Here is a 27188-nt window from a genome sequence, read left to right as displayed (position 1 = left end):
TGTGCCGGCGTTTGCTATTTATTGCCAGACTCCATCCGCCACCTTTATAACTGCTGTTGTGTTCTGCATCGTTTCCTTCTTTGCAGTGCTGTCTGTGCAGCCACCACAACGATGATACAAGGCAAGACTCGTAGCATGTTTGTTCACGACAAAGGAAGTGTCCGGGAAGTCGCTAGATATGTCGTGGAAACACAGGTAAGCCTTTGCGCAAGCCATGCGAGAAAATCGGAAAACTGCCACATCGGAAAACCAAGTTCCGTGAATTTAATGCAAACTTTTAACTACGAACTATAAGGAAAACAGATGAAATAGTGGCTGTAAATTACATACTTCTCGCAATGCCTCTGTGATGACATACGGACACGTATTTCTTGCTATTGGAGGCCACAAAAGGCACCGCCAAGGAACCCAGTGCGTTGGTGCGCGTGATGCCGTTTGAGTGAGTGCTGGAATGCTAGCATGGATTTAACACATTGATTACTGCGCTTTTATTATCCCTCACCAGTGACGTTTCTGCTGAACTTGTTTAGCGGAAAAACAATTTCCGAAATTTCTCGCCTCTCTCGGGCCTAATTTGGCCTTCTTGCACAAACATATAACTTCCCGGAGGCAATGTTTTGCGCACTGGAGCCACGGTATTTCGCTATTTTTTTATCCATCCCGGAACATTTTTTGTACGACCACAAGCGCGTGCATCGTGGCTTATTGTAATTATTTGACATTAAATCACCCTACCTAGCTGCGATTGAGCGATGCCCGAAACAGTATAATCAGAAAAAAAAAAACACGAAAGAAAAAATTAGAGTTTCAGGCATGAGAACATGATCAGTGATTCTGCACAACGAAGCATAAGAAGATGCACAGCATGTAGTGTTTTAGTTTTATTGAAAACAAATTTTAAAAAATCTTACATTCGTCCGTGTAACGACGACGATAGTTAATTTAAAGGCGTAGCTTCCTCGTGAAGCATTCTTTGGTTGACGTCTGAGGTTTCCACACAGCTTCGACCGTGTCGAAATGGAGCAACGAGCGGCAATTTTTTTTTCTTTTGCACAAGCCGCTTGTGCAACCAACCAGAAACTATTGACCACTGTTTTGTGCTGTGCCGTGATGCGGTATTTTTCTGGGACGTTTTGCAACGGACACTAAAAAAGGACATTGAAATCACCCCCTACACCATTCGCTTCTTGCCATTTGAGGACGTTAATCGGATGCCATATGACGTTTTTGTGCTCCTAGGATTGTTTAGCTTGTGGAAGTGCCGCATGGCTGATCGGCATGCGGAACCCCCTAGGCCGACCAAGTGCATTTTTCGGGAACAGGCGGTGTTGGTACGGAGCGTTTATGTTGCGCAGTGTGATCCACCAGAGTGGCTGCATCTTTTGGATGCGTGCGTTTGCTTGCCTGAGTTTTGAATTGGTGCCGACCTTTGTTAGACTGACGTGCTTACCCTTTGCTGTCTGTTAGTGTTTATATTGTGTGTCAATTGTCTTGGCTAACTTCTCTCTAAAATTTCCATGTGTTAAAGAAGAAAAAAAGTGTCGAAATGGAGCAACCGGATAGCCGCCGGCTTCATAAACGCGAGGGAGCCAGGTTCGAACCCCGGCCACTGAAGCCTCTTCTTTTTTTAATTTCACCCAGGATAACTCATCATCATTGTCACAGAAAGTCGGACTTGTGCAGGGCGTTTTCACGTTACAGACACCATCGGAGTGAGTATACACTAAAGCTTCGCTTTAAAAGAACGACGAAGGCAAAGTCATGTTCTCATTTTGCATCGACTATACACGCGCGCCTAACGGCAGCTGTCAGGGAACAAAACAGGGAAAGTATCTCGTGCTGATAACGCAGCTCACTGTTTTTTTTTTAGATAGCTGTGTTTAAGCATTGGTACCAAAGCGACAACGAAATCCACTTGAAATGGCATCGGATTCCGCTATTTGCTCCAACGAAAAAGCCGTTCGGCTTGCGCAGCAACGCAAAAAAAAAAAAACATCTGAAAATGTGAACCCGGGAGTCGTGGTACTCGAAAATTCAAACGTCCTTCCTGCCCCCGCTTTCTACTCGCGACAACAAAATAGTGACGTACGTTTCCAGAGAAGCACGAAAAGCGAATGGCGTCCTCCAACGAAAGCCTTAGCGAAGAGATAATAGATGCTCGCAAGGGGCATCAGCTCTTTCGGCTTTGTCCTGCTGGTGGAACTGCGCTTACAGGAACATCACTGCCAGTTATTCGTTCCTCGAAATAAGCAGTAGTGTTTACCTTAGAATACGATGAAAACTCGGCTCAGCACAAAAATATGCCCGTGCGAACGTTTGACGCCACGCCATCCGCCACGATGGTCATCATCAGCATTGTGACTCGCTCATCTTCGCTGCAGAATTATAGTGGAAGAAGAGTCATGAAGAATCATGAAAGACAGTGGCACATGAGCGGATAGTAAAATACGATTCGCAATGTCCTCACGAGGTCATGAGAATGCCCCGATTAGGATGTCCTTAGTGTCCCGTACTGCTAAAGGGCGACCGTGTTCATCAAAAGCTTCATGTGGCGAATCCTCGTTGAAACTTTGTGGGTGCCGGCATGGGCGTCGGCAGGGTTTTGTCTTGAGGGGGGCAAACCCGTTGAATTTAGGGGAAAGGGGGAGCGGGAGAGGGGGTGGGGCAATCGTTCTGGTGTGTCTTGAGGTGGGGGGGGGGGGGGGGGCAAGTGCTTCCTTTCGCAACCCCCTGCTGACGCCCATGGCTGCCGCTGTCATCCTGATAGCATGATCTTAGCATCATCAGGACTCCGCTCACGGGGAATCTCTGTCGTGAAAATGGAAAGAAAGCTTCCGTAAAGACAAGACTGATGGTAGCACCACCTCGTACACGGTGCTATTACTAATCCCGAAGGGCTGTTAAGCTTCCGATACTCTCGCCAAACGTTTCCACCGGCGCATCCACAACTCTCTTGACGCGAGGCTATCGCGCTACGAAAACTGCAGACCAGCACATACCCCCACAACACCGCCGACAATTAGACACTCGCTACCACCTAATAGCTCCATGCCCACACAAACCCACTTTCTCATACTCCCTATCTTTACTACGTGGCAGTGGGTGGAGCTACTGACTAGCTCGTCCATTACGATCCATGGTGACGGGGCCCATCTCGCCGACCAGCACCAAGGTATGTATCCTGGAATTTAGCACACCTCTCGCCGGGACAGTACCCAAAATATTGCTCGCTGTTTCACTAAAGTTGATTCAATTAATCAATCAGTAAAACATGTATGTCACGTAGGCAGCTTGGTATAAGGGCATTCAATAAAATTTACTTTTCTTGTAGGAAGAAGATAAAGCTTTCTACGTGTGCGACCTGCGAGAGCTCCGGACACGAGCTCAAGTGTGGCGCCAAGAGCTGCCGAGCATTGTGCCTTACTACGGTAAGAGGCGTCAGCTGTATTACTCTCCAGCACTGCACAGCAGAATACACCCTCGCCTATACAGCCCGTTCTGTCCATCCTGCGGAGTCTGGGCCAACATGCAACACATGTTATGGCAGTGCCCCACTATGCAGAGCGACAATTTTATTCACAACGAATCAGACTGGGAGGCCGCGCTGCTCAGCCCCAATAAGGACATCCAGAAGGCGCTTGTGGCTCTAGCGATCCGTGCGGGACCTCCAGTGCTTCAGCGAGATCCGCCACAGCAACCACCTCCATGAACGGCCCGGCCACAAGGGGCCACCGTCGGGTCCAAGCTGGGCTCAACCGCTGACCCTCTGAACACTATCGGGCCATTAAATAAAGTTTTCTCTCTCTCTCTCTCTCTCTCTCTCTCTCTCTCTCTCTCTCTCTCTCTCTCTCTCTCTCTCTCTCTCTCTCTCTCTCTCTCAGCGAGACAACATCCATTTAAGTCCAATACTGTATTAACAAGGTAGGGGGTTGGGGGGAAGTTTGCCTTTGGGGGTGTATAGATAACGTCACAATCACTTGGCGCAGGTTAAACTAGCGGCATCTACAGCGTAAAACTGAAAATTCTAAGATGCCGTGATCGACTTTCCGGCGTTTCGGTTACGCAGCCGAAACGGGCGTGGCCATGGAGTGCATGTGGCCCCGCTATCATCTCGTCCACCAGCGGCCGCTATCACCTCCTCTTAAGTTCGCCTCTTAAGTATACTCTTGATCCGCGACCTACAACAATATACCGTATTATTGTCTTACATATAAACACTCTAGAAATGCAGAATACGTTTGTCATATAATATTACGAGCGAGAAATAACATTGCACTTTTGTTAGCCTGCGCTCATAACCAACGGACTCTAAAAATAAAACAGGAGGGATATTGATTGCAGGGTTGGGTTTAACACACCTGGTCACCTTTAACGCTCGCCGAAATCTCGTACACAAGGGTGTTTTTCTTTACGCCTCCATCATAAAAGCGCCCGCCGCGGCCAGGAATCGAACTGGCGTCCTCGTGCTCAACAGCACAATGCCTTAGCCACTGAGCCATCGCGGCGGGTTAAACCAGGAGTGGGTGATTTTGCGATGCCGTAAAAAATAAATGCACCTCAGTATCAATATTTAATGTTGAACAATAATCGCCTTGTGTGCGTTTTTTTTTTTTTTTTCAGCTGTAAAAGCTTGCTCCGATCCTGTGGTTGTAGATACCCTTGCAAAGGAAGGATTTAATTTTGACTGTTCAAACAAGGTCAGTAAAAACTCCGAAGTACCATTACAATCGAAACAAGCTGGCGAACGGGCATGCCCGTGCAATCTGATCGGTCGCCGGTTATGATTGGATTCTGGAACTAGGGAAACACTCGTACTTCATGGTTCATTAAAGTCTCGTACATATACTCACACTCCAGCAACTGACTGCCGCCGTAAAAACGTAAATCGTGAATAATTAGGTTATTGCAAAATTGGATGGTGATGCGGAATCGTGAACGTGCAGCTCGAACTGAAGATTATACAAAACAGGTAATCAATCCCTTTACAGAGCACACTAAAACCAACAAATATGCAGGCGACCTTATCCGAAAGCACAAGTACCTAGCGATGCACCAATTATTTCATTTCTATTTCCAGTCTTATCAATGCACTAGCGGAAATTATTAGCCTTGAAAGCAGATTAACTAAACACTAAGTTAATTAACTAAGCCTCAAATTTTCTTAGCACTTACGTAGCGGTAAAGGTCATTGCTTTAATTGGTAACGATCTTAAACGTTGGTAGGGACCTCTCTGATTCACCAAGGCCATTTTTTTGTCTTTTCAAAAATTGCGATGTATGCAGCTGCAGCAATAAAACTTCCCCTTAAGCATTATTGTGCGGCTCGAAATCACTCATCACCAAAAAACTCTTCCTTAAAACACCCTAGCACAGGAGTATCGGCTAAGAAAAAACACTGCTGACTGTTCACAATAGTTGCTGCACTGAGGTGTTATAAATGACTCTCAAGAGAGTGTTTTATCTGACAATATGGCGTGCTCCTTGTTCTGGGGACAACTTCCTGCTCATACTTGTACGTCGAAGCGCATCTATCGTCAGAGGCATCGTTACACCGTCCGATTTGTCAAACCGGAGATCAGAGCGCTGCTAAATCACCAATAACGAAGCATGGAGTCCCCGCAAAGGTGACATTCCACTCCTTACGAGGGGTCATCATCATCATCATCATTATCATCATCAACTTATCTACGCCCACTGCAGCGCAAAGGCCTCTCCCATTATTCTCCAATTACCTCGGTCTTGTGCCAACTGTGACCAAGTTATCCCCGCAAACTTCTTGATCTCATCTGCCCATCTAACTTTCTGCCGCCCCCTGCAACGCTTGCCTTCTCTAGGGATCCACTCTGTGACCCTTAGCCCTCTCATGCATGAATTAAATCCAGAGAATACAAAAATTATTTTGCACCAAAAAGTATTCGCAGGGGCCACAAAGACTATGAAAAAAATTTATTTCAAGTGATCAAGAGCCTCTGTATGAAAGTATCAACGTGTCCCCATTTGAGGACATCATGCTTTAAGTTGATATTTTTCTTTGGTTTCAGCACACATGAGATATATAATACTCTAATCATTCTATTGAGCATTCATGCTAAAACACTGGTAGAAACAATTGCAATTCAAAATGGAATGCTGAAGATCAGTCTTGCACATTCAGCTTAGGTGCTGTGGAAGGACTGGAAGCACTCGGGACACAGAGGCACGTTGCACCGACCGCAGAGGTACCTTGTCTTGCTGCGGCAGGCAAGGCTTCGACAGCGGCTGGCGTACTTTTGTTCGCTCTTCTTTGGGAAATGGCGCCCGCCATCGAGCCTCTTTTCCAGGGGCACATGGTTGAACACTCTCTTCTTTATGGGGGCTGTCGGCGAATCGTTGGATGGCCGTCCTCGTCGCTTCGAGCTCTGTGCTGCTTCACCACGAAATATGAGCGCCTTGGCAACGCGACTTCGGAACTCAAGTTGGTCCATTGGATGCTCCACACATTTGTCCCACCTCCACACAATCCAGGCGTTCACAACTGCGGCGTTTAGTAGATGGAAGAAAATCCTCAAGTAGCCCCTCTTATTCCGGACGTCGTTTCTGTACCTTGCAATCAAGGAATCCACGAGGTCAACACCTCCCATGTGTTTGTTGTAAAGTTCCACGGAGTACGGCCGGGTGACATCCATTACTTTTCTCTCTTTTCTGTTGTACCTTTTGGTACTGCCTTCAGGCTGCCGTCCGGCGTAGCTGGAAACAACGTGAACAAGCGAGTTGTCCAGCCACCTTGTCACTGTGATGTTGTCGGCTGAGGTGCAAATTGATGTGCTTCCCTTTCCATCCGCTTTGAGCTCCTTCAAGGGCTTGAGCTTTTTATCCGCTCCTTGCAGACGGTTTGCACGGCATGTACCGGCAAAAAATATTCCATCCTCTCTCAGTTTCCTGACCAGGGCCATAGATGTGAATACGTTATCAGCATAAACTTTATAATTTTTCCTTTCAAGTCCCTTGGACAACCTGATGACAACTTCTCCGGCCATACCAATTTCTCTTGAAACATTGGATCGCCCCCCTGTTGCGCCTTGGTATACCTCAAAACGGTAAATGTAGCCAGACACTCCTGCTCTCACAAATACCTTGAAACCCCAGCGCTTCGGCTTACTTGGAAGATATTGCTTTATGGAGGAGCGCCCCTTGAATGGTATCACCATCTCGTCGACGGATTGGTATTCCTCGGGATCAACTGCCGAGCAAAATGCTTCGTTGAGTGCCTCAATGACTGGCCTCATTCCAGCTACGCGGTCATTCTGGAAGCTCAGAGTGTCGCTGTTGTCTTTGAAATGCAGAAATCTTCGAATCTCCTGAAAACGGTTGACAGGCATTGAATCGGCGACAAGGTCCATTCGAAGTCCGGATTCCGTTGACCAGTAATTTCTGATTCTAGGATATCTGATGTAAGTCATTACCAGGCATATGCCAAGGAAGACTTTTAGCTCTGGCAGTGTCAACCTGAGGTTCTCTTTCCCTTTTTGCACGGCATACAAGTTTGTCTGAAAAACGATGTGCTCCAGTAACGATTCAGGAAAAAGAGCCAGGAAGTAGTCAATGGGGAGCGCACCGTGCACATTGACTTTATGCTTACCAAGGAAATCGGGAGCCTTTCCTGCCCAGTCGTTGTCTTTGTCGGCGATCCACGGTGTGCTGTTCTTGCTCACCATAGATGTTCTGGAGGGGGCTTTAGCTGCACCAGAGCTTGTCGAAGCGCCGTTATCACGCACAGGCTCGCTGTCTTCACTTTCGTCTCCCGAGCTGCTCGAAGTGCCAATATCGGTGAGGAGCGGCTCCCAATCATCCGCTTCGGAATCGTCACCAGAATCAGAGGAGAGCTCTAAAAGAGCATCAATTTCTTCCCTGGAAAGTCCCCGCTTGGAACACATCTTCGAAATGTGTGGTTTTGCCCAAGGTTTATGGAAGCGGGAGACTTTTTCACATTCAATAAACCGCGCAAAAGCAAACTCAACGATGCACGTAAAGCGCGGGAAAAAACAAGCACTTTCAGCACTGGCTTGGCATTTTACGAGTATTATTTTTTTGGTGGCGCTGCAGGTAAGGCTATACGTTTCTTGCATATTGTCCCCACTTGAGGACATCTGTTCTTTTCTTTCTCTACGGCCCACCGCCAAGAAGAAAACTTTAACAAAAGAAGCTCATAATATTCAGGAATTGTTCTTTGCGACCATATTTTTTGTAGTTGAAAAACACCATAACCTGTCGAGCAAATGTTTTTTGTTTTTTGGGAACATTGAACGACCTCAAGCAAGCCTACTGCCCCTCAGAACCTGGCGATTTAAGAAACACAGACAGCTAGCGCCATCTGTGAAACAAGTTAGGAACTCTGACGCGTCCTCAATTGAGGACACTATGCGGCTAATAGCTCGATGCAAGTAACTGGATGATGTCTGTAGTAAGATAAATATGTGTCCTCATATGAGGCCCGTATGCATGAAAGGGTTAATGACCAGCGGTTTCTTGCCTTCGCATTACATGCCCTGCCCACGTCCATTTCTTTTTCTTAATATCCACTAATATGTCCTTAACACGTGTTTGTTTCCTGACCGACTCCGCTCTCTTCTTGTCCCTTAATGTTATACCCATCATTTTCCGCTCCATTGCACGCTGAATCGTTCTCAATTTAAGTTGAACCCTCTTAGTGAGCCTCCAGGTTTCTGCCCCGTTGGTGAGTTCCGGTAAGATGCAGCTGTCATACACTTTCTTCTTCAGCGACAATGGTAGGCTGCTATTCGTTATCTGAGAATGTCTGCCATATGCACTCCACCCCATTCTTATCATTCTAATTATCTCTGCCTCATGGTTGGGATCTGGGGTCAGAACTTGGCCTAAGTGGATATATTCGCTTACCACTTCCACTGCCTCGCCACCTATCTCAAACCGTTGTGCTGTCCCGAAGTTATTGATCATTACTTTAGTTTTCTGCATAGTAATTTTCAGGCCCACGGTTCTACTCTGTTCGTCCAGTTCGGAAAGCATGTGTCGGGAACCGCGGGGTAGCAGTGCAGCGCAACAGAGAGAGTACCAGCGTGGCAGGCTTTTGGAATCGAACTGCCAGTGCGTGCTCATGCACCCAGAACGCGCAGCTCGTCTCTTTATTGTCGTCGTCTTAAATAGCCAGCACCTTGGCGCCGGATAAGAGCGCTGACAAAAGGGCGCTACACATGCTTTGCAATTCATCCCCCGAGTTACTTATCAAGGCAACGTCATCAGCAAATCTGAGGTTACTGAGGTATTCTCCATTAACCCTTACTCCCACCTGTTTCCAATCCAATGTTCTGAATATTTCTTGTAAACATGCTGTGAATAACATTGGAGAGATTGTGTCTCCTTGTCTGACACCCTTCCTTATAGGTATTTTACTGCTCTCCCTATGGACGATGATGGTAGCCGTAGACCCATTGTAGATATCCTCTAGTATTCTTACATAATGCTCATCTGCCCCCTGGTTCCGTAATGCCTGAATGCATGACTGCTAGGGTTTGGACCGAGTCAAATGCTTTCTCATAATCTTTGAAGGCTATATATAGGGGTTCAGTATACTCAGCGCACTTCTCTATCACTTGATTGATCGTGTGAATATGGTCCATTGTTGAATAACCTTTACGGAACCCTGCTTCTTCTTTAGGTTGACTGAAATCTAAGGTTGCAGAAATTCTGTTAGTGATTACCTTGGTAAGTACCTTGTAGACGAGTGACAGTAAGCTGATCGACCTGTAATTTTTCAAGTGCCTCATGTCGCCTTTCTTATGGATTAGGATGATGATCGCGTTCTTCCAAGATACCGGTACACTTGAGGTCATTAGGGATTGCGTATACAGGTATACAGGTTTGCCAGTTTTTCAAGTACAATTTCTCCGCCACCTTTCAAGAGGTCTGCTGTTATCTGATCCTCACCAGGTGCTTTGCCCCCTTTCATTTCTTTCAAAGCCTTCCTTGCTTCTTCGGTCGTTACTGATGGGATATCCCATCAGTAACGACCGAAAGGAGATAGACATCGATGTCTATCTCCTCTGAACTACTGTCTCGTTCGGCATTATCCTGGATGTCCCGGCTACTGTACAGGTCCCTATAGAACTCCTCGGCCACTGTGACTATTTTATCCCTATTTGTGATGACATTGCCTTGCTTATCTTTAGGTGCATACATCTGATTTTTCTCCGCGCCGAGACGCCTCTTCAGTGCTTTCAGGCTACCGCCGTTCTTTACAGCGTATTCGATCCTCTCCATATTATACTTCCGTATGTCAGCTGTCTTACGCTTAGTGAATAACTTCAAAAGCTCCGCTAGTTCTATTCTGTCAGCTGCGGTAGAGATTGTCATGGTTTGCCGTTTCCTAATTAGATCTTTCGTCTTTTGTGAAAGTTTACCAGTATCCTGTCTAGCCATAGTGCCCCCGACTTCTACTGCACACTCCGTGATAATGAGTGTAAGGTTGTTGCTGGCTTCCTGTGTCGTAAGGTCGGCTTCATCGTTAAGAGCTGAATATCGGTTCTGCAGCGCGATCCTGAATTCTTCTGCTTTACGTCTTACTGTTAGCTCATTTATCGGCTTCTTTCGTACTAGCTTGTTGCGGTCCCTCCTCAAATCTAGCCTAATTTGAGATCTTACCATACGGTGGTCACTACACCTTACCCTTCCGAGCACTTCCACATCCTGCACGACGCCAGGGTTATCGCATAATATGAGGTCTATTTCATTTTTATGCTCCCCATTCGGGCTCCTCCAGGTCCACTTCCGACTCTCCCGTTTACAGAAGAAAGTATTCATTATGCGTAGGTTATTCCGTTCTGCAAACTCAACTAGTAGGTCCCCCCCTGCTATTTCTACAGCCCAGACCATATTTACGAACTGCCTTGTCTCCAGCCCGATTCTTGCCTACTTTAGCATTGAAGTCCCCCATAATTACGGTATACTGTGTTTTTACTTTAGCCATTGCCGATTCCACATCTTCATAGAAGCGTTCCACTACTTGGTAGTCGTGGCTGGATGTGGGCGCGTAGCCCTGCACCACCTTGAGCTTGTACCTCTTATTGGGCCTAATTACAAGACCTGCTGCCCTTTCGTTAATGCTATAGTGTTCTTCTATGTTGCCAGCTATGCTTTTATTGACTAGAAGTCCCACTCCCAGTTCTCTTCTGTCCTCTAGACCCCGGTAACATAAGACGTGTCCATTTTTCAGCACCGTAAAGGCTTCGCCTGCTCTCCTAGCCTCGCTAAGCCCTATTACATCCCATTTAATGCCCTCTAATTCCTCGAACAACACCTCGAGACTCGCTTCGCTAGATAAGGTTCGCGCGTTCAACGTTGCCAGGTTCAGATTCCATTGGCGGCCTGTCCGGATCCAGGGATTCTTAGCACCCTCTGCTGCGTCATAGGTCTGACCGCCGCCGTGGTCAGTTGCTTCGCAGCCGCTGGGGACTGAGGGCCGAGGGTTAATTGGCGTATTCATGGGAGGGTGGCCAATACTGCCCTGATGAGGGAGTGCATTACCGGCGATGGTCGCCGGGGTCAGGCCGCACCCCAAGCCCCTTTGTGCAATTCCATCAATACGCGGATTTTTTTTTCTTTTTTTTCTTTTTAATCCGCTTGGAATTGTCCGGCACCGGGATTCGAACCACGGTCCTTCTGCACGCGAGGCGGAGGCTCTACCTCTACGCCATCACTGCACTTTCGAGGGGTAGTTTATGACAATTTGAGCAGAACTATACTCCCTGTTGAGACGTAGGTTGGATCCCGGTCCTTCTAATTACGCTATATAAAGGACGCGCCCCACTTCGGCGTGTGTTCCTCACCAATTTCATCGATGACAGCATTAACCCGAAATTTCGTTTCTGCAGTCTCTAAATTGCCTGTCTCCTTTCATTTCTTTCTCTTTTTTTGTCAAAACAGAACGAAATTCAGCAGGTTCTAAAGTCTGGCGTTGATGCCAGGCGGATTGTGTACGCAAACCCAGCAAAGCAAGTTTCACATCTAGACTACGCCAAAAATGTCGGAGTGACTTTGATGACGTTCGACTGCGTGGAAGAATTGGAGAAGATTTCGGACAGGAATGCAAGGTCGTATTGCGTATCTGCATACAATTCTCAGCAGAAAATGCCTATTAAAGCGACGCTTTCTATGCCTGACTGATGGCGACGTTGCCACAAAACGCACTGCAGGGGAAAGTCAACTTTCTATGACGGTGACGATCGTGGGTGAAGCGAAGGATGGTTGAAACGCGACGTTTTCTCTGGTCAAAAGCCAATGTCTTCAAAGTCAAAATGTTACACCCAGAACGCACTGCACGAAAGCCAACTTACAGTGGGTTTCCACAAAAGTACATCAAGCGCCTCAAGGGTGAAGAAAACCCTCCCGTGGTCGGAATCGTACCTGGTTCCCTCACGTTATGAAGCCGACGTCTATGCGTTTGCACCGTTTTGACACGGTCGCAGCGGCTTGGATATTGGACAAGCAAGGGAGAAAGCTTGGCGTTTAACCACCTTTCTTTTAAGAAAGGATTTTTATTTTTTTAACCTAAGAGGCAGAGAAGAAAAAACATTTCAAATGTAGCTGAATATCACTTGGCTTCTTCAATATCGCATATAACGTGACAGATCGTTTTCGTGCGTACACTAATTCACTTATTTTGTTTCACTTAATATAAATATATAATCACGTAGATAAATAAATAAATAATCACGTAGAGAATACTCACACAAATATTCACGTAGAGAATACTATAAATAATCACGTAGAGGAATTAGGCACGAGGGATTGGCCACAGAAGCAAAGCGAGCTTTTCACATGGGTAAATAAAGCAACAAAAATACAAACAAAAAGCGATGATGATCAAGAAAAAACTGATACAAAAACCAAGCAGCCGAAAATAACGAAAAGCAGCCTACAAATGAGATTTTACATTTTCGGGAAAGAAACATGCACTGGCACAGAGCAGTAAAACTATGTACGCCGAAAAGAAGGAGCATGACCGAAAAGCAGAAAAACCACATTGAGAAAACGAGGCAAGCATTCGGAAAAAGCAGGCAAACAACGCAGTGGACATGAAAGCATGGGCCAAAAGCAGCAAAACACAGAGGGATACAAACATCAGAGCCCTTCCACCCGGCGAGGGGTTTGCAATGTTGGATTATGAGGACAGTGACCAGATCTGTACGTCACAGGCTAGTGGCACACACGATTGGTGGGTAGAGGCAATGCCGTTTTATTATAGCGGGGCTACGCCAATCACAGTGCAGGCTCTAGCGCTCCGCACAGGGGTCCTTCGAAGAGCGAGCGGCATTGCGCAGTGGCAGGGGGGAGGAGATGCCGCTCGTGGCGAGCAGTATACGCAACTCGGGAAAGAGGTGGCGGCAGTGGAGAGGAGTACAAAGTGGGGCTCTAGCCATACACCCTCCGTAAAAGGTCATGCTTGACTGTTCTACACGGGAATGTGGAAAAGCCAGCTTTCAAAGACCAAGCTTACACCGATCCCTTTAAGGTAGACTTCACCCCTAAACAGAAATTTATTGCTGAGAATACATTTTTTTCGGGGGGTATACAAGACTTTTTACATCAAATTATAAAGGAAGTTTTATTTTTTCAAGATTTTTTTGCATACGCCGAACACACGCCGGAGTAAATTCTTGACACCGACTGAAGGCCCCGAGCTGCTAGCCAATGCAGTTTCAGTGTAAAAAAATCAGTGGCGAAAAGTGGTAAAAGCACACCAGAAAAACAAATATTAAGCAGCACCGGATAGTGAGACTGACCCTACAGGGCTTACAAAAATTAGAGCCGTTCCACTCAACGTGAAAGCTATCGGAAGTGCAGAGAGCAGTGATTCGCCATAATGGGCGGCGGCGCCGTTATCCGCTCACTGCTACCAGTCATCACGCTCTACGCCGCCCTGTCGTACTCCTCTCTTGATGAATATGCAATTCAAATATGCAATTCAGGGGGCAAGCGAGCACTCCGCAGTGCTCGCTTGCCCCCTGCCTGAAAGTGCGCGCGCGGAGGTCTGTTTTTTTTTTTTTTGTGCTTGCTTTCATTTTGTATGCTGGAGCTTCCTGCGGCATTTCGAACGCGCCATTTTTTCTTGTGCGGCTGATGCCCTTTTGCGTCATTTCGAACGCGCTATTTCTTTCTTGCGCGGCCGCTTTTTTCGCTTACTATCGTAAAAGTTAACCCAACGAGCGTTCCTAACTAAATGAACGCGGGGGCTGTCGGTTATTTACACAGATTTTGCCTGAAATGTACCTGCAGTTTTTTTTTTTTTTTTTCGCGCTAGTCAACGGAGAGATGTGGGACAAGCGCCAGCGGTTCACGAGGATCAAACGGTTATGTATATTTAAACCGCGCGGTTTTCGTGGCCTCAGCGTGATTCCCGGACGACGGTACACCAGGCTCTACTTAGGTCCGTTATCTCGCTGCGCCGCCTGATTCCGGCAGTCGCTTGGCATCGACCGTTTGTGAGCTAAGACGACAAGGCGAGCCCATCGAGTGCTCTGCACTTAAAATCATGAACCATTCTACTGTGTGAGCGTAACCAGCGAAGCTCAGCTGAAGTCAGCGTCGTCCTTGAGTCTTCTTTCCCTCCGGTCTTTGTCTATTACGCTGTCTTTCAAGATGATTAGTAAAACATGTATGTAAAACATCTATACATAGCGCCGATAGCACCGACGCTACCGGGTGGCAAGGCGCGCCGTAAAGCAGGGCTTCGGAATAATTTTGATCACGCGGGAACCTTTAACGTGCACCGAAATCTCGAACACATGGCGTTTTCGCTTTTCGCCTCCATCAGAAACATAATTTCGAACAATGGTGCGAACTCTTAACGACTGTGTGCTGCGACTAGACGTTCCACGACTTCATTCAATTTGCGCGGAGGGTCTGGAATCAGAGGGTAGACGTACCCGTTCATGGTGGAAAATCGTGGCAGGGCACGTTTAAGCAGACAGTACACCCCCAGAAATTTTCAACGTTTCCGGAGTCCGGGAGTATGGACTATATCTACGCAGCTTCAGCATAAGAACGAGAGAAAAGAAGGGAAATCCCACAGGGAGGACATCGATCCTTCCGTCGCGTCCTTGTACGTCCGAGTGAAGGTTTCTTCCCCGGCGGACGCCCCCTTTAGGCAGCAGCCGCCTAGAAGCCCACTCGCGCACAAACACGGAAACAAACAAACAAACAAACGCAGACACACGAGCGCCTCGGGCTTCAAAGACACGCGGATAAAGCTGCCCGTGCCGCAAGGCATTTTTATTTCGTTATTGAGGATGCAGAATAGAAATGTGAGGACGGTAGCGATACACAGATTCGCGGTAATAAACCGAAAACAGAAAGCATTTATTGCACGGGAAAGGAAATAGTCTGGAATGCAGGCAGTAACATTAGCACCGATAAAAAAAAGTAGAAGCATGGGCGGTATGCAGTGGCGTTGCACTGCGAGGCCAGTAACATATTTCAAAGCCATCTATGCTAGGCGGGATGCATTTCCAGTGAAGGAGCCCCAACGGGCCTCTTCTTGTGCGCATACCTGGCCAGGGCACTGGCTTCTTTTCTGCGTACATGTGTCCTCCTCCTTTAGAGTGACAAATACGGGAAGAATGGCCTCGACAGCCGCCAACCGTGACGTATAAGAGTTTTTTTCACCATTAGATACCTTCCCTCACACTTGAGTTGAAACCTGCGCCTCCTCTGTTCCCAAACGTGCGTTTGAGAGAACGAGGCAAGCTTCAAAAGGGCTGTCAGTCGGGATGCCAATGCACCCCTATAGGGCTCTATACGTTTACCTTGTCCGTGGCCGCATTCACCAAGCTTGGATTAACGCAACAAGGCGCGCTAAATTCCATTATTTAAACGTCTGGCTCGTAGTGTGTAAACACTTCAACATTCCGTATCCCAGTGAAATTGTCTGTACGTACCTGCGCCCACGTAACACGAGTGCAATGCCCGTTCTTCGAGAAAGTTTCCTCTGGATGCTCCTCTTAAACTATATTGCATAATTAATTTTGTTTTACGTCGCCCTATTCAAACGCAAAATTACGGTGCAGTAGGGAGGATAGAAGAAGCATCGTCACAAGATTGTGGGAAAAGATTTCGTTGCGTTACAAAGCTTCTCCAAAATTTTTACCGCTAGAGTCTATGTATGTGAATTTTCGCGTGGGTGCATGCATGTACACATGTATTCATAGCTTATATTCAGATTTTGGTGCCGTTATTGATTCTATAGCCCATACGGCTAATGGAGGCAACCTCCCGTAAATCTCATTACTCACTGAGTACTCAGTCTCCTTGTCGCCTGTGATTTCTGTGCAATCAATAACCACAGTTATCATAGACGACGATCAATCGATCGCAGTCAGGGGAGGTTCATTCAATCGCCACAGCTAAGACTATCAAACGCCCCGCTTGCAGGCTTCTGCTGAGGTTCGCAGTGGATGGAAAAGAACAAGGGATAAAAACGGCCCAAAAATTTGGCTGCCGGTTGTCTGAAGCAGAACATGTTCTGAAGACTGCCATCAAACTGGGGATCACTGTTGTTGGTGTTGCGTAAGTTAATGCCATTACTTTCAACCTGAATTTAAAATATCATTTGTGCTGTCACGACTATTTTTTATGGAGGTACTGATCCCTGTTTCACTTCCAACAAACTAAAATGTGGGGTTACGCTTACGGTTACTCTTACGCTTTGCATTAGGCTTTCACAAGACCTGCAACCTTAAAAATAAGGAATTATTGATGTAGCCAAGTTTTATGTAATTAGAAAAAGATGCATGTCACGCTGATATTTTGAATCTGAGACGATGTAGGAGCAGAGATTCAGCAGAAATTCTTTCGTTTATTTATCGTATAGGTGAAACGCTGGCCAAAGCCTAGGCTCACAATAGCGCTTGCTGTAGTTCAGTTTTAAGAAGCAAGCAATTCTGAATGTATGAAAGAAACAATATCGGCAGAATCCCGAGCGGGTGGCACAAGCTACGAAAGTGCGAAAATAAAATAAACACCTGCGTGCACACGAGAGGGTTATCCTGTGAGCGCGTGAACGGAAGAGCTTGCTAATCGAAAATCAGAGAGCGCCTATTTCATAAAATACAGGCACACAAAATATGTGACAAGCCATCTCGATCCTTAAAGGTGACAGGGTTAATAATGGATCCGTAACGTAGTAACTATCCAAACCCTTGTTCTTCCCTGACAAGAGGGAAGCAGCCAACATGGAACAACTTAGGAATCTTGGCAATAAAAAGATCTCCAGAAATTCAGAGAATTGTCTACTAATGCGCAACATTGTTATCCCGCTTGTCCAGAGTATGAGTTCTTTGTAGCCAAATAAGGCCATGCGTAGCAAATTACGTAGTATACTTTTTTTAATTTTGAAGTTTCCCTTTGTTCCTTTTGGCCAGTAATGTAAATTTATACCATTATGGCGATAATTACGTCGCTAATTATATTTTCGTTTCCGGAGATGCAAGGCGTAGTGCAGGGTAAGCCCATTCTCGTTATTTTTAATTCGTATTTCCAACGTTCTTCCAAGCGCCTTTTTAGTTTAGTCTTCGGTTTTCGGAGGAGATGTATACAATGCATATTTTTTTATTTTGTCTCATCCTCCTTCTGAAAATTTTATTTTTTGTTTTAATATTGGTTTTTCCAAATTTTGTTCGACCCACTATTTCCACCTACGCTATTACAATGATTAAAGGTGTTACTTCCGCTAAATCTGCATTTTTGTGCAAATGCAGGGCGCTATACACGGTCCTGATTCTGGGGGCATTCTAAAAAGAATACTACGCATTAAAAGCCAACTGGCCTCAAATTTCACCTGGGTCAAATTTACGTAGAACGTACAGTACGTACCCCCAAACTAACTGGGGCATGACGGGTAGCCCCGTGAAATGCGTTGTTAATTAGAAACGTTCAATATAGCTCCGTCGCAGGCGACGCTGCACCTGCCGGCGAATGGCGCAAACAGCCATGAAGCGGAAGGGACATTCCGGCCGGCCCGGAGCTTTTAAATGCAGAGCATTTGTATAACTCACGATGTCACCCGTGCGTCGGCGTCCGCAGCAGCCAGCCTCCCCCTACACTATAAAAAGAAATAACAGTTACCGGCGCCTGGTTTCGATCCCACGACCCTGCGGGCGGAACGCAAGGTACATGGTGCTCTACCCACTGCGCCACAAAGACGACACAGAATGAAAGGCTACGAACGCGCATTATATCGTTGACTCATTCAAACTACGTCACGAAGCTGCTGATACAACGCATTCACTACCTGTGGGCGGAACGCGTGGTACATGGTGATCTTCCCACTGCGCCACAAAACCGACACAGAATCAAAGGCTACGAACGCGCCTTATATCCTTGACTCATTCAAACTACGTCGTCAGCGGCGTGCGTTGGCGACTCAGCGGCGTGCTAGCGGCGTGATAGCTGCGTGGTGTACACGTGATAGCACCAACCCCCCAAACACTAAACGTTAACGCAATACACCCACCCCCTATGCGACGCATTTACTCGAGTCCCCCTCGCGGGGATGGGCCCATTTTTCCTACCGCCAGTCAGAAGAACCGGTCGAGCTCCGCTAGGCCAGCTGGCCGCACTTCTGCTAGGACTGCGGCGAGGGCGAAGCGTTACGCGCAGGCTCGCCTCCGACAGCGGCATGGAGGAAACAAAAGAATGGCCGGCGGGCTGCGTGCCGCCGCTCGCTCGCCGGCTCGGCCGGCTGGAACATGATTTCAGCCAGGCCCGCGCTCTTCTCAATTTCGGTTACAAAATCTTCGATTTCTGATGGTCGTTTTTACCACACATACGCATGTTTCAGCTGACGTTTTTGTATCTTGCAGTCGTTTTAGGCAAACTGTACAGAAATGACGCTTTTATGAGCTATAAATTTTGAGTGCAGTTAGCCTGTAATAGCGCTTGCAGTTCCGAATCGCGCTACAACAAGGGACGTATAGCGCTCTACACGAGGTTGTTTTAGCCCAGAAACGCCATGTATCTCATAAACAAGTATTTGAAACAGCAACGGGGACAATTGAAATCGGATTGTTTATATTTTAAGAATATGTATGTAACTCAGCTGTGCAGGGCTTGTTCGCTCACGATACCTATGTGTGTTTAAAAGGAATTTTGCGCAAATAACATTGTTTACACTGATTTTATGATTTTTATACTGGCAGCTTTCAGCTTGGCAGCATTTCCTGCAGCCCCGAAGGCATGCGAGTCGCCATTCAGCAATCAAGGCACCTCTTCGACATGGGTGCCCTACTCGGGATCCAAATGAACACGCTTGATATCGGTGGAGGATTTCCTGGCGGCCTCCGAAAGCTGGATCTCTTTGCTAAGGTAAAAGTGAACAAAATGAAGATTTAGTCCTACCTGGGAGGATTTGGCCACATTATGGAACGGAGTGTAATGCAAGGCAGTAAGTGGATTCGTACGAACGCAGACGGTTGCATGTACTGTGTGTGTGTGTGCGTGTCTGTGTGTGTGTGTGTGTGGGTGGGTGGGTGGGTGGGTGGGTGGGTGGGTGGGTGGGAATTGAAGTGCTTATCGAATGACGCTTACAAATAGGGGCCAGCCTTCAAGAACACCAAGGAAGGCAAAGGGAAAAAGGGGCAAGTCACTTATTCTGGAAACATCTCACCCGGCGAGCACGTTTTCTTGCACTTTCTTTCTATCTTTCAAAGATTTCCAAAACTATATATGTTTGCAGAAGAATACATAACTTACCCCCTTTGCCCGTTTTACCTTCTTTGGCGTCCTTCACAGCTGGCCCTCATTTCTAAGAGTGATTGATTGATTGATTGATTGATTGATTGATTGATTGATTGATTGATTGATTGATTGATTGATTGATTGATTGATTGATTGATTGATTGATTGATTGATTGATTGTAGGGTTTAACGCGCCAACGCAACGGAGGCGATGAGGCGCGCCGTAGTGGAGGGCTCCGGATTAATTTTGACCACCTGGGGATCTTTATCGTGCGCCGAAATCTCGAACACACGGGCGTTTTTGCTTTTCGCCTCCATCAGAAAAGCGGCCGCCGCGGCCGGGAATTGAACCCGCGACCTCGTGCTCAGCTAAGAGTGATTCAACGAGCCCTAATATTCACACACATACGTATACACACCCATAGTGTATGCAAGCGTGTGCGTACGTACGAATCCAGTTATTCTTCGCGGTCCCCTCCAGCTTCTTGGGTATTTAAGTTAAGGTGATTGTTTTCTGCTTTTGAATTTGACAGCCAGTGTCACTTCAACTACTCGGGGCTGAAGAGACCTTCTTTTTTTCCACCGGGGAGTGACTCCAGCGTCTACAACGTGTCGAGAGCGGTTGACAAGCGTTGAACCCTCTTGAGTTACTGTGGGACCAAGACTGCCAGACCCGATGGCCTCACTGTGCTTGTAGCGAATAAAAATGGGAAATGAGGGGCTCGTTGAACGAAAACAGAAATAAGGGGGGAAATGTGCACTTCACTGGGTTTTATTACGCAGGTTTGTGCAGCGGTTCGGTCAGCGCTGGACACACATTTTCCCGAGTCGTGTGGCACTCACGTCATTGCCGAGCCCGGAAGATTTCTCGCAGCATCAGCCTACACAATGGCAGTCAAGGTTGTCGCCAAGAGAACCAGGCTAACTACCATTGATGGTAATTAAAGGATTTAACAACTAATACTAGGTTTTCGTGAGTTCTGGATGTTCGTCAGTTTTATTGGTCAACACACTCGTCAAGTGAATTGTATTTTCCAGTCTGCATTTTACCCAAGAGAACCAGGCTAACTACCATCGATGGTAATTAAAGGATTTAACAACTAATATAAGTTCTTCGTGAGTTCTGTATGTTCGTCACTTTTATTGGTCAACACACTCGTCAAGTGAATTGTATTTTCCAGTCTGCATTTTACTAGCGAAAAAGAGACGCGGACGAAGAAGACGTACACAGGACACTCGCTGGTGTCCTGTGTACTTCTCTTTTTCGCTCGTAAAATGCAGTCAGATAACCAACTAGCCCAACTTTCTGCCTTAACTGTATTTTCCAGTGTTCCCATAGCTGGCATCACTGAATTGTCTAGTCTGCTTGTTAGGCGCTCAACCCTGTCAGTTTAGGATGTGCCGGAGGGAAGACTGCCATGTTAAATAAATAATATCTAGGCATACTAAGCATCATTTGGTGTAGAAAAATTGGTAAAAGATGTTTGAGAGTAGTGATACCTCAAGTAAACACAAAAAGTAATCCGCCCTAAATTTTACCTTCTGTGTTTTTGTCCCTGTGAAAACTTGTAAAAAGCGCAGCAAGCTGTTTAGGAGGAAAACAATGTCTAAGGGTATTTTTTAACGTATTTTGTTAGTTTTCTAAATTTTTTGTCGTTTTACTTGGGCTCTAAGTGTAGACATGTCACTAGTAAGCGAATGTAGACTCCAGGAATTTGTAGCGCGAGGTAAGCGTAGACTCCGGTAATTCGGGAACTATCCGTTTAAGAGCGTTGGGGTAGTAAATGTAGCCACAATGCCAAAGAGTCCCCAGAGAGAGTCCCCAAACTCCCTAAAACCGAAGGCTTCTTCAAGAACAAAAGCAACTAGGAATGTGCGGTCTTATGCTGTGAACCTTATGCTGGTCTTATGCTGGGAACCGTTGTGTAATGTCTTTCCTAAAATGTGCACATTTATATAATAAAAAAAGGCTAATTATTATTGCTATGTAGAGAGTCTTGGCAGACACTTGCTAACCGGCAGAAGGTAACTGACATCACCGCCCCCCGTACATGCACATTTTGTCACACCGTGTGTGAAGCCAACATGCATCTTATAATGCCCTCCCCTTTGGATATCTGCATAGACACAGCCATAATGTTTGTCATCATGCTGATATTGAAGCTTTGCATAAGGACATAATTGACCCCCCCCCCCCCCCCCCTAAGCCCATTCGGTATGGCCAGCGGCCTGGCAACAGAGATTTTGTGGGTGCCTACCGCTTTCCGATCCCCCTCTTCCCACACGAGCGACCTTCAGGTCCTTTTCTTCTAAATATAAAAATTCACCAATAAATGCCATCTAGAGACGCCAACTCGAATTTCTTTTACTATATCTTTGCAGGTACTGTGCGAAAAAAACACGATGTATACGTCAACGAGAGTCAAGTAAACTGCATCCCGAGAGCACTGTATCCACGAATGGATATCAAGCATGCACCGCTAAGTGTAAGGAAGGGCTTTTTTAACAAAAATTAATGGCGATTACTGCACTCCCTAACGCAAAATTTGTGTGGAGCGCGAACTGCACTCTTCTCGGTCTAAGGAAGTGATCGCGTGATCAGCGAACGCACGGCGGCGCGCGCTACTCTGCTGTTATCTCGCAGCGTGTCGCCGCCGCCGAGCATGTTGTTGTGAATCGTGTTTGAACCTCCAGTACAAAAGTCACGTGATTCGAATGAGTCTCGCAACGAGGAGAACGCGGAGCACATCCGGCGGTTGCCTGACTCGTTGTTCAGCAATCATCCCTGAGCGCTGCAGAGCGCTGAGGCAGCACTCGCTCGTGGGTTCTTTCGACGGTAGCGATGGTAAGCTTCTGTGTCGTCGGTGCGAACTGCGTCACCGCCCATCATGTCTCACTGCCTCGCCTCACACTTTCGCCATGCGTCGCCGCTGAAGACGTCTTGTGCTGTCTCAAAATTCTCAAAAGAAGACGTCTCAAAATTTTGCCACACTTTCCCCCGCCGCTTTCTTTTTGTCTTCGTTAGCTCGGTTACGACCATAGAGTTTCATACTAATATATACTACAGGGAAATCTGGCGCCACTGTCTAGGGGAGCCGCACTTCATCGAGCGTGCCGTCATGTACCGGGCAGGCACGTTCCACGTGTGCTTGGCATGACTCACGAACAGGCTGAAAAGTTGGCTTTGGCTGCAAAAATGCAGCAATATTACTGCATAAAATAATCGAATTTGTTCTGTTGTTATAAAATTAAAGCTCCAGAAAGATTTATTTGTCAGGGATTATTTAGAAGCTTCATGGAAGATGAACAAAAAAACAATGTTACACTTTTTTGGCTTCAAGACGAAAAAGAAGCCATGTGGCTAACCAAGCCAAGGAGGCGAGGAACATCGCTAGCTGCAATGGCGCCGCCCACAGCGGCCCGCGAATGCAGCGCCAGATTTCCCTCTAGTATATATTCGTATGAAACTCTATGGTTACGACGCCAACGACGATGTCAAACGTGGCGCCAAAGTTCGACGCACTAAAATGACAATGCGAAAGCATCGATTAACTCAGTGGGTTAAAAATCCCGTGATTTGGGCCAACAGACGGCGCGGAAAAAACGACCGACCAATAGCACACCAAATGGTCGATGGGTCGAACAACAGAAAACAGGTGGGAAAATGCTCGGTTATCTTGGAACCAAATTTATCAGGCGAACTTCCGTCAACAAAGTAAAGTCATCGAGTTGAATATACGCTTGCGCAAATTTGGGTGTGGATGAGATTCGAGCGCGTGGTATCCGGAATCCGAGACGAGCACGCATCCCAACACCACGGTAGCTCTACCTTACTAAATAGGACCCAGGGAATGCGCTCTGGTCATGGACTTGCAAACGTGTGTCAGAGGCACCTAGTGAATCCAAAATGAGATGCCTGAGCAAGCGAATTTCAAAGTGGGAATTAAGTGAGCAAGAAACTGTTTCTACAAAACACCCGCTTTGCTTGGCGTGCCACGTACTGTATCGCTGCTACGCGACATATACTAAAACCTGTGATTGTACGGTGCTGCTGCCCCAACAAATGGCGTACAAGCAGTGCAAACGCGAGAAAACGAATTGTATAAACGTTATTACAACAAGGATGACCTATGGCATTAGTGGAGAAAAGGGAGAGAGGGATAGCAGGGCGTTACGTATGGAGGAAGACAATGTCACAAAGGAGAAATGATGATGATGATAATGATGATTAGACGACACGTTCAGCCATTGCGTAGTAACGCTTTCGCATTCCCTACCTCATGAAGAGCGCTTGGGTGAGCTTGTACCTTTAAGATAACTTTTGGTCACGTGATGTTGACTAAGAAGTTATATTGCGTCTTTCACCGTGAACCTAAAGAAACCAACTGGGTGGGCATCTTTGTAAACTGCATTAAACGATGCATTACCCATTACTGGTGTTAAAATAGATTTTCCCCCTAGAGCAACAAACATGGGTCGTCGAACCTGCAGCTTTGAAATTTTGTTTTGCATTAAAACGATAGTTAATGTGTCTTCTTGACGATAGTGAACACTAAGAATGGGGGTGAAGTCAGAATAGTAAAGAACTACAACCAGTTGTTGTAGTGAAGTAGAATTGTAATGCATGTATCGTGTACAATTTTTACAGTAATTTTGAATAGCACTATTTGTAATACGAGTAGTTTTCGCACAGTAGAAGCACTGGTAACACCCCACTTGATTTAGTAGAAGAAACGAAGCTGCCATCATCCTCTAGGCTTATAATTAACCACCGGCAAATAAATATTCGACCTTGCAGCCACCCTACGAGCGGCGCCGAAATGAGCTGACAACTCTGTGGGGTGCAACATGTTTCCCCCGCGACGCGTTCGAGGAGGGCGTGCCATATTTCGACGTGTCCGTGGGCGAGTGGCTACTCATGGACAATGTGGGCGCCTATGGTCTTGTCAACGCCTGCGGCTTCAACGGCACCGGCTTCCCGCCAGTCCATTACAGGACAGACCCCGAGGACGTGGGCCGAGTATCTCGACTTCTCCAGGCCTCGAAGCTCTCCCCGGGCTACAGACAGCCCGAGGACGTCCTGAAGAAAGCGACCGCCCTGGAGGCAGAAACATGAGCGCGCATCTGGAAGCCTTCCGTTTAACTCTTGCGTGTAATGCTAGGATAACCTTGTTAGCCTCAGAGATTTACTGTTATTTCAGTTTCATAGCACCACAGTGCGCACTTTTTGTACTTTACCTACAGTATTTATTTCAGGCCAGATGGGATTCTTACTACATTGCTAATGGCGAATACAGGAGGGCCACAAAAGCAGCAAACGAAAGCTATTTTAATAACACACTCCCCAATATCTTATCTAACAACCCGAGACAATTTTGGAGGGTAGTGAATAACAAATAAAGTTGCGAATTAACACTGAAAACTTCGAACGCGGTAACCCATAGTGATGACTGCGCTGTTAATCTCTGTGCCACTTCACGGCGGCAGTCTCGGGTTTCGTCAACAAAGAATCAAATCCTATTTATCAAACCCGTGGTTATCTCCCGATGGATGCAATTCGTTTCGACACAGCAGGCGTACAAATAATAATGGAAAACCTTTAAATTCTGCTGCTCCATAGTTATGGCAAAAATATTTGAGTAATCTCTGGAAGCAGGCTGTCGTGCGGATGATTGGAGTGTGGGAAGAGTTATTCCATTCCTTAGGTCAGATGATAAATTTTGTCCGGAAAATTACAGACCAGTATCAATCACTTCGATACCATGTAAAATAATGGAACACGTAATTTATTCGCAGCTTGTAAAATGTTTAGTGGGCAATTTTTTCTTTACCTATTCGCAGCATACATTTCGTAAAAACGTTTCTTGGGAAGCGCAACTCTAATGTTTTATTCGCGATTTGCATTCTATTCTTGACAACGGCCTACCCATAGACTATATTTTTAGATCTCTCAAAAGCGTTCGACAAAGTACCTTATTATTTAGTCCTTTTAGAATTAAGGAGCCCCAATATAGATAACGTCCTCGCGTGGGTGATTGCTTTTGTCAGTAACCGTTCCCAATTGGTAACGGTTAAAAACTTTGACTCGCCCAGGGTACCGGTTGGCTCTGGGGTCCCACAGGGCTCCGTGTTGGCACCAGTGCTTTTTCTGGTCTATATCAACGATTTGCCTCTAAACATTACTTCTTCAGTCAGTCTTTTCGCAGATGACTGCGTAATTTATCGGGCAATGAATGGTCATTTAGATGTACTTGAGTTGCAGGCTGAAATTGATCGGGTTCAGAAATGGTGTGACTTGGCGTATGACGTTAAACGTCAACAAATGCAAGTACATGCATACATGCATGTACTTGCGCATGTACATGCGCTAGTACTAGTGCTGTAACGGTGCACATGTGCACCGTTACAGCACTAGTAGTAGCGCATATCACATTAATAACCTTCTTCTCGAAGCAGTAAATTCTTATAAGTATCTGGGCATACACATAACGTCTACATTATCTTGGGAGACACACATTGAATATATTACAGCTAACGCTAATAGCATGTTGGGCTACCTTCGAAGAAATTTTAATCAGGTGCCCGGTTCCCTTAAACTCTTACTTTACAAGGTATTGGTACGTAGCAACTTATAATATGCAGCATCTCTTTGGGACCCAGGTCATGACTCGCTTATCTACGAATTAGAACGAGTGCAGAATCGAGCAGCGCACTTCATTCTTTCTAAGAACCATCGCACCTCGAGTTTCACATCAATAATAAATACACTATCATTATCCCTACTGTCTCTTCGCAGGAAAGTGTTTCGGCTGTGTCAGTTTCATAAAATTTACTTTAGCAATCCGTTACTCAGAAATAGATTGTTGTCCCCACCAACTTACGTTTCCCCTCAGATTGATTATGGCCATAAAGTGGGAATTCCGTCAGCGCACACCAACTGTTTTCAGGACTTATTTGTGCCAAATACTTCTGTATGTTGGAATCGTCTTCCTTATGACATTGTTGGTATACAAGATGCTGCTGTATTTAAATTTGCTGTCACTAGTTTTATTTGTATGTAACCTTTAGTTCAACCCTGTAACAAGCGATGTTACTTGATTGCAATTTTTCTGTTGTACTTTGCTTTGTATGCAGTATATGTTTGTACCCACTCCCCTCTGTAATGCCCATGCCCTCGGGCCTTGAGGGCAATCGAATAAATAAATAAATAAATAAATAAATAAATAAATAAATAAATAAATAAATACTCTCAAATGACCTCTCCGCCGCTGCGTCCGACAGAAATAGGTACTTCAAACGTCTTATCGGGGACTCCGCGTCACAAACATCCGTGCTCCTGCACAGTGTAACCCTGGGGGAAGTTGCTACAGTATTTGGCTGCAACAACGCCATGGATCCCACTTCCTGCGTCTCCTGTCTCAGGAAGCAAAGCGTGAACACTG

At 46.3% G+C, this 27188-nt stretch overlaps 1 protein-coding gene across 1 annotated transcript; it reads left to right on the top strand.

Moving 5' to 3' along the window:
* Positions 1-88: 88 nt before the first annotated feature.
* On the top strand, positions 89-26909 carry LOC144179122 (ornithine decarboxylase-like). Its single transcript, XM_077707353.1, has 9 exons — positions 89-195; positions 3332-3428; positions 4621-4697; positions 11938-12104; positions 16444-16578; positions 19209-19374; positions 20530-20683; positions 22129-22232; positions 24545-26909. The coding sequence occupies exons 1-9, from the start codon at positions 112-114 to the stop codon at positions 24860-24862; spliced, it is 1302 nt and encodes a 433-aa protein (XP_077563479.1). The 5' UTR covers positions 89-111; the 3' UTR covers positions 24863-26909.
* The last annotated feature ends 279 nt before the right edge of the window (positions 26910-27188 follow it).

Source organism: Haemaphysalis longicornis, unplaced genomic scaffold (genome assembly GCF_048455015.1).
Source record: "Haemaphysalis longicornis isolate Haplotype H1 unplaced genomic scaffold, Haemaphysalis longicornis Haplotype H1 scaffold_4, whole genome shotgun sequence".
Classification (NCBI taxonomy): Eukaryota; Metazoa; Arthropoda; class Arachnida; order Ixodida; family Ixodidae; genus Haemaphysalis; species Haemaphysalis longicornis.
Note: the sequence above shows the minus strand (reverse complement) of the source record. Positions and strands in the feature narration are given on the sequence as shown.

Excerpts from the sequence above, each read along its gene's own strand:
- LOC144179122 (XM_077707353.1), top strand. The coding sequence starts at position 112 with ATGATACAAGGCAAGACTCGTAGCATGTTTGTTCACGACAAAGGAAGT. Across the intron at positions 3,429-4,620 it reads GAGCATTGTGCCTTACTACG|CTGTAAAAGCTTGCTCCGAT; the intron begins GTAAGAGGCGTC and ends TTTTTTTTTCAG. Across the intron at positions 4,698-11,937 it reads ATTTTGACTGTTCAAACAAG|AACGAAATTCAGCAGGTTCT; the intron begins GTCAGTAAAAAC and ends TTGTCAAAACAG.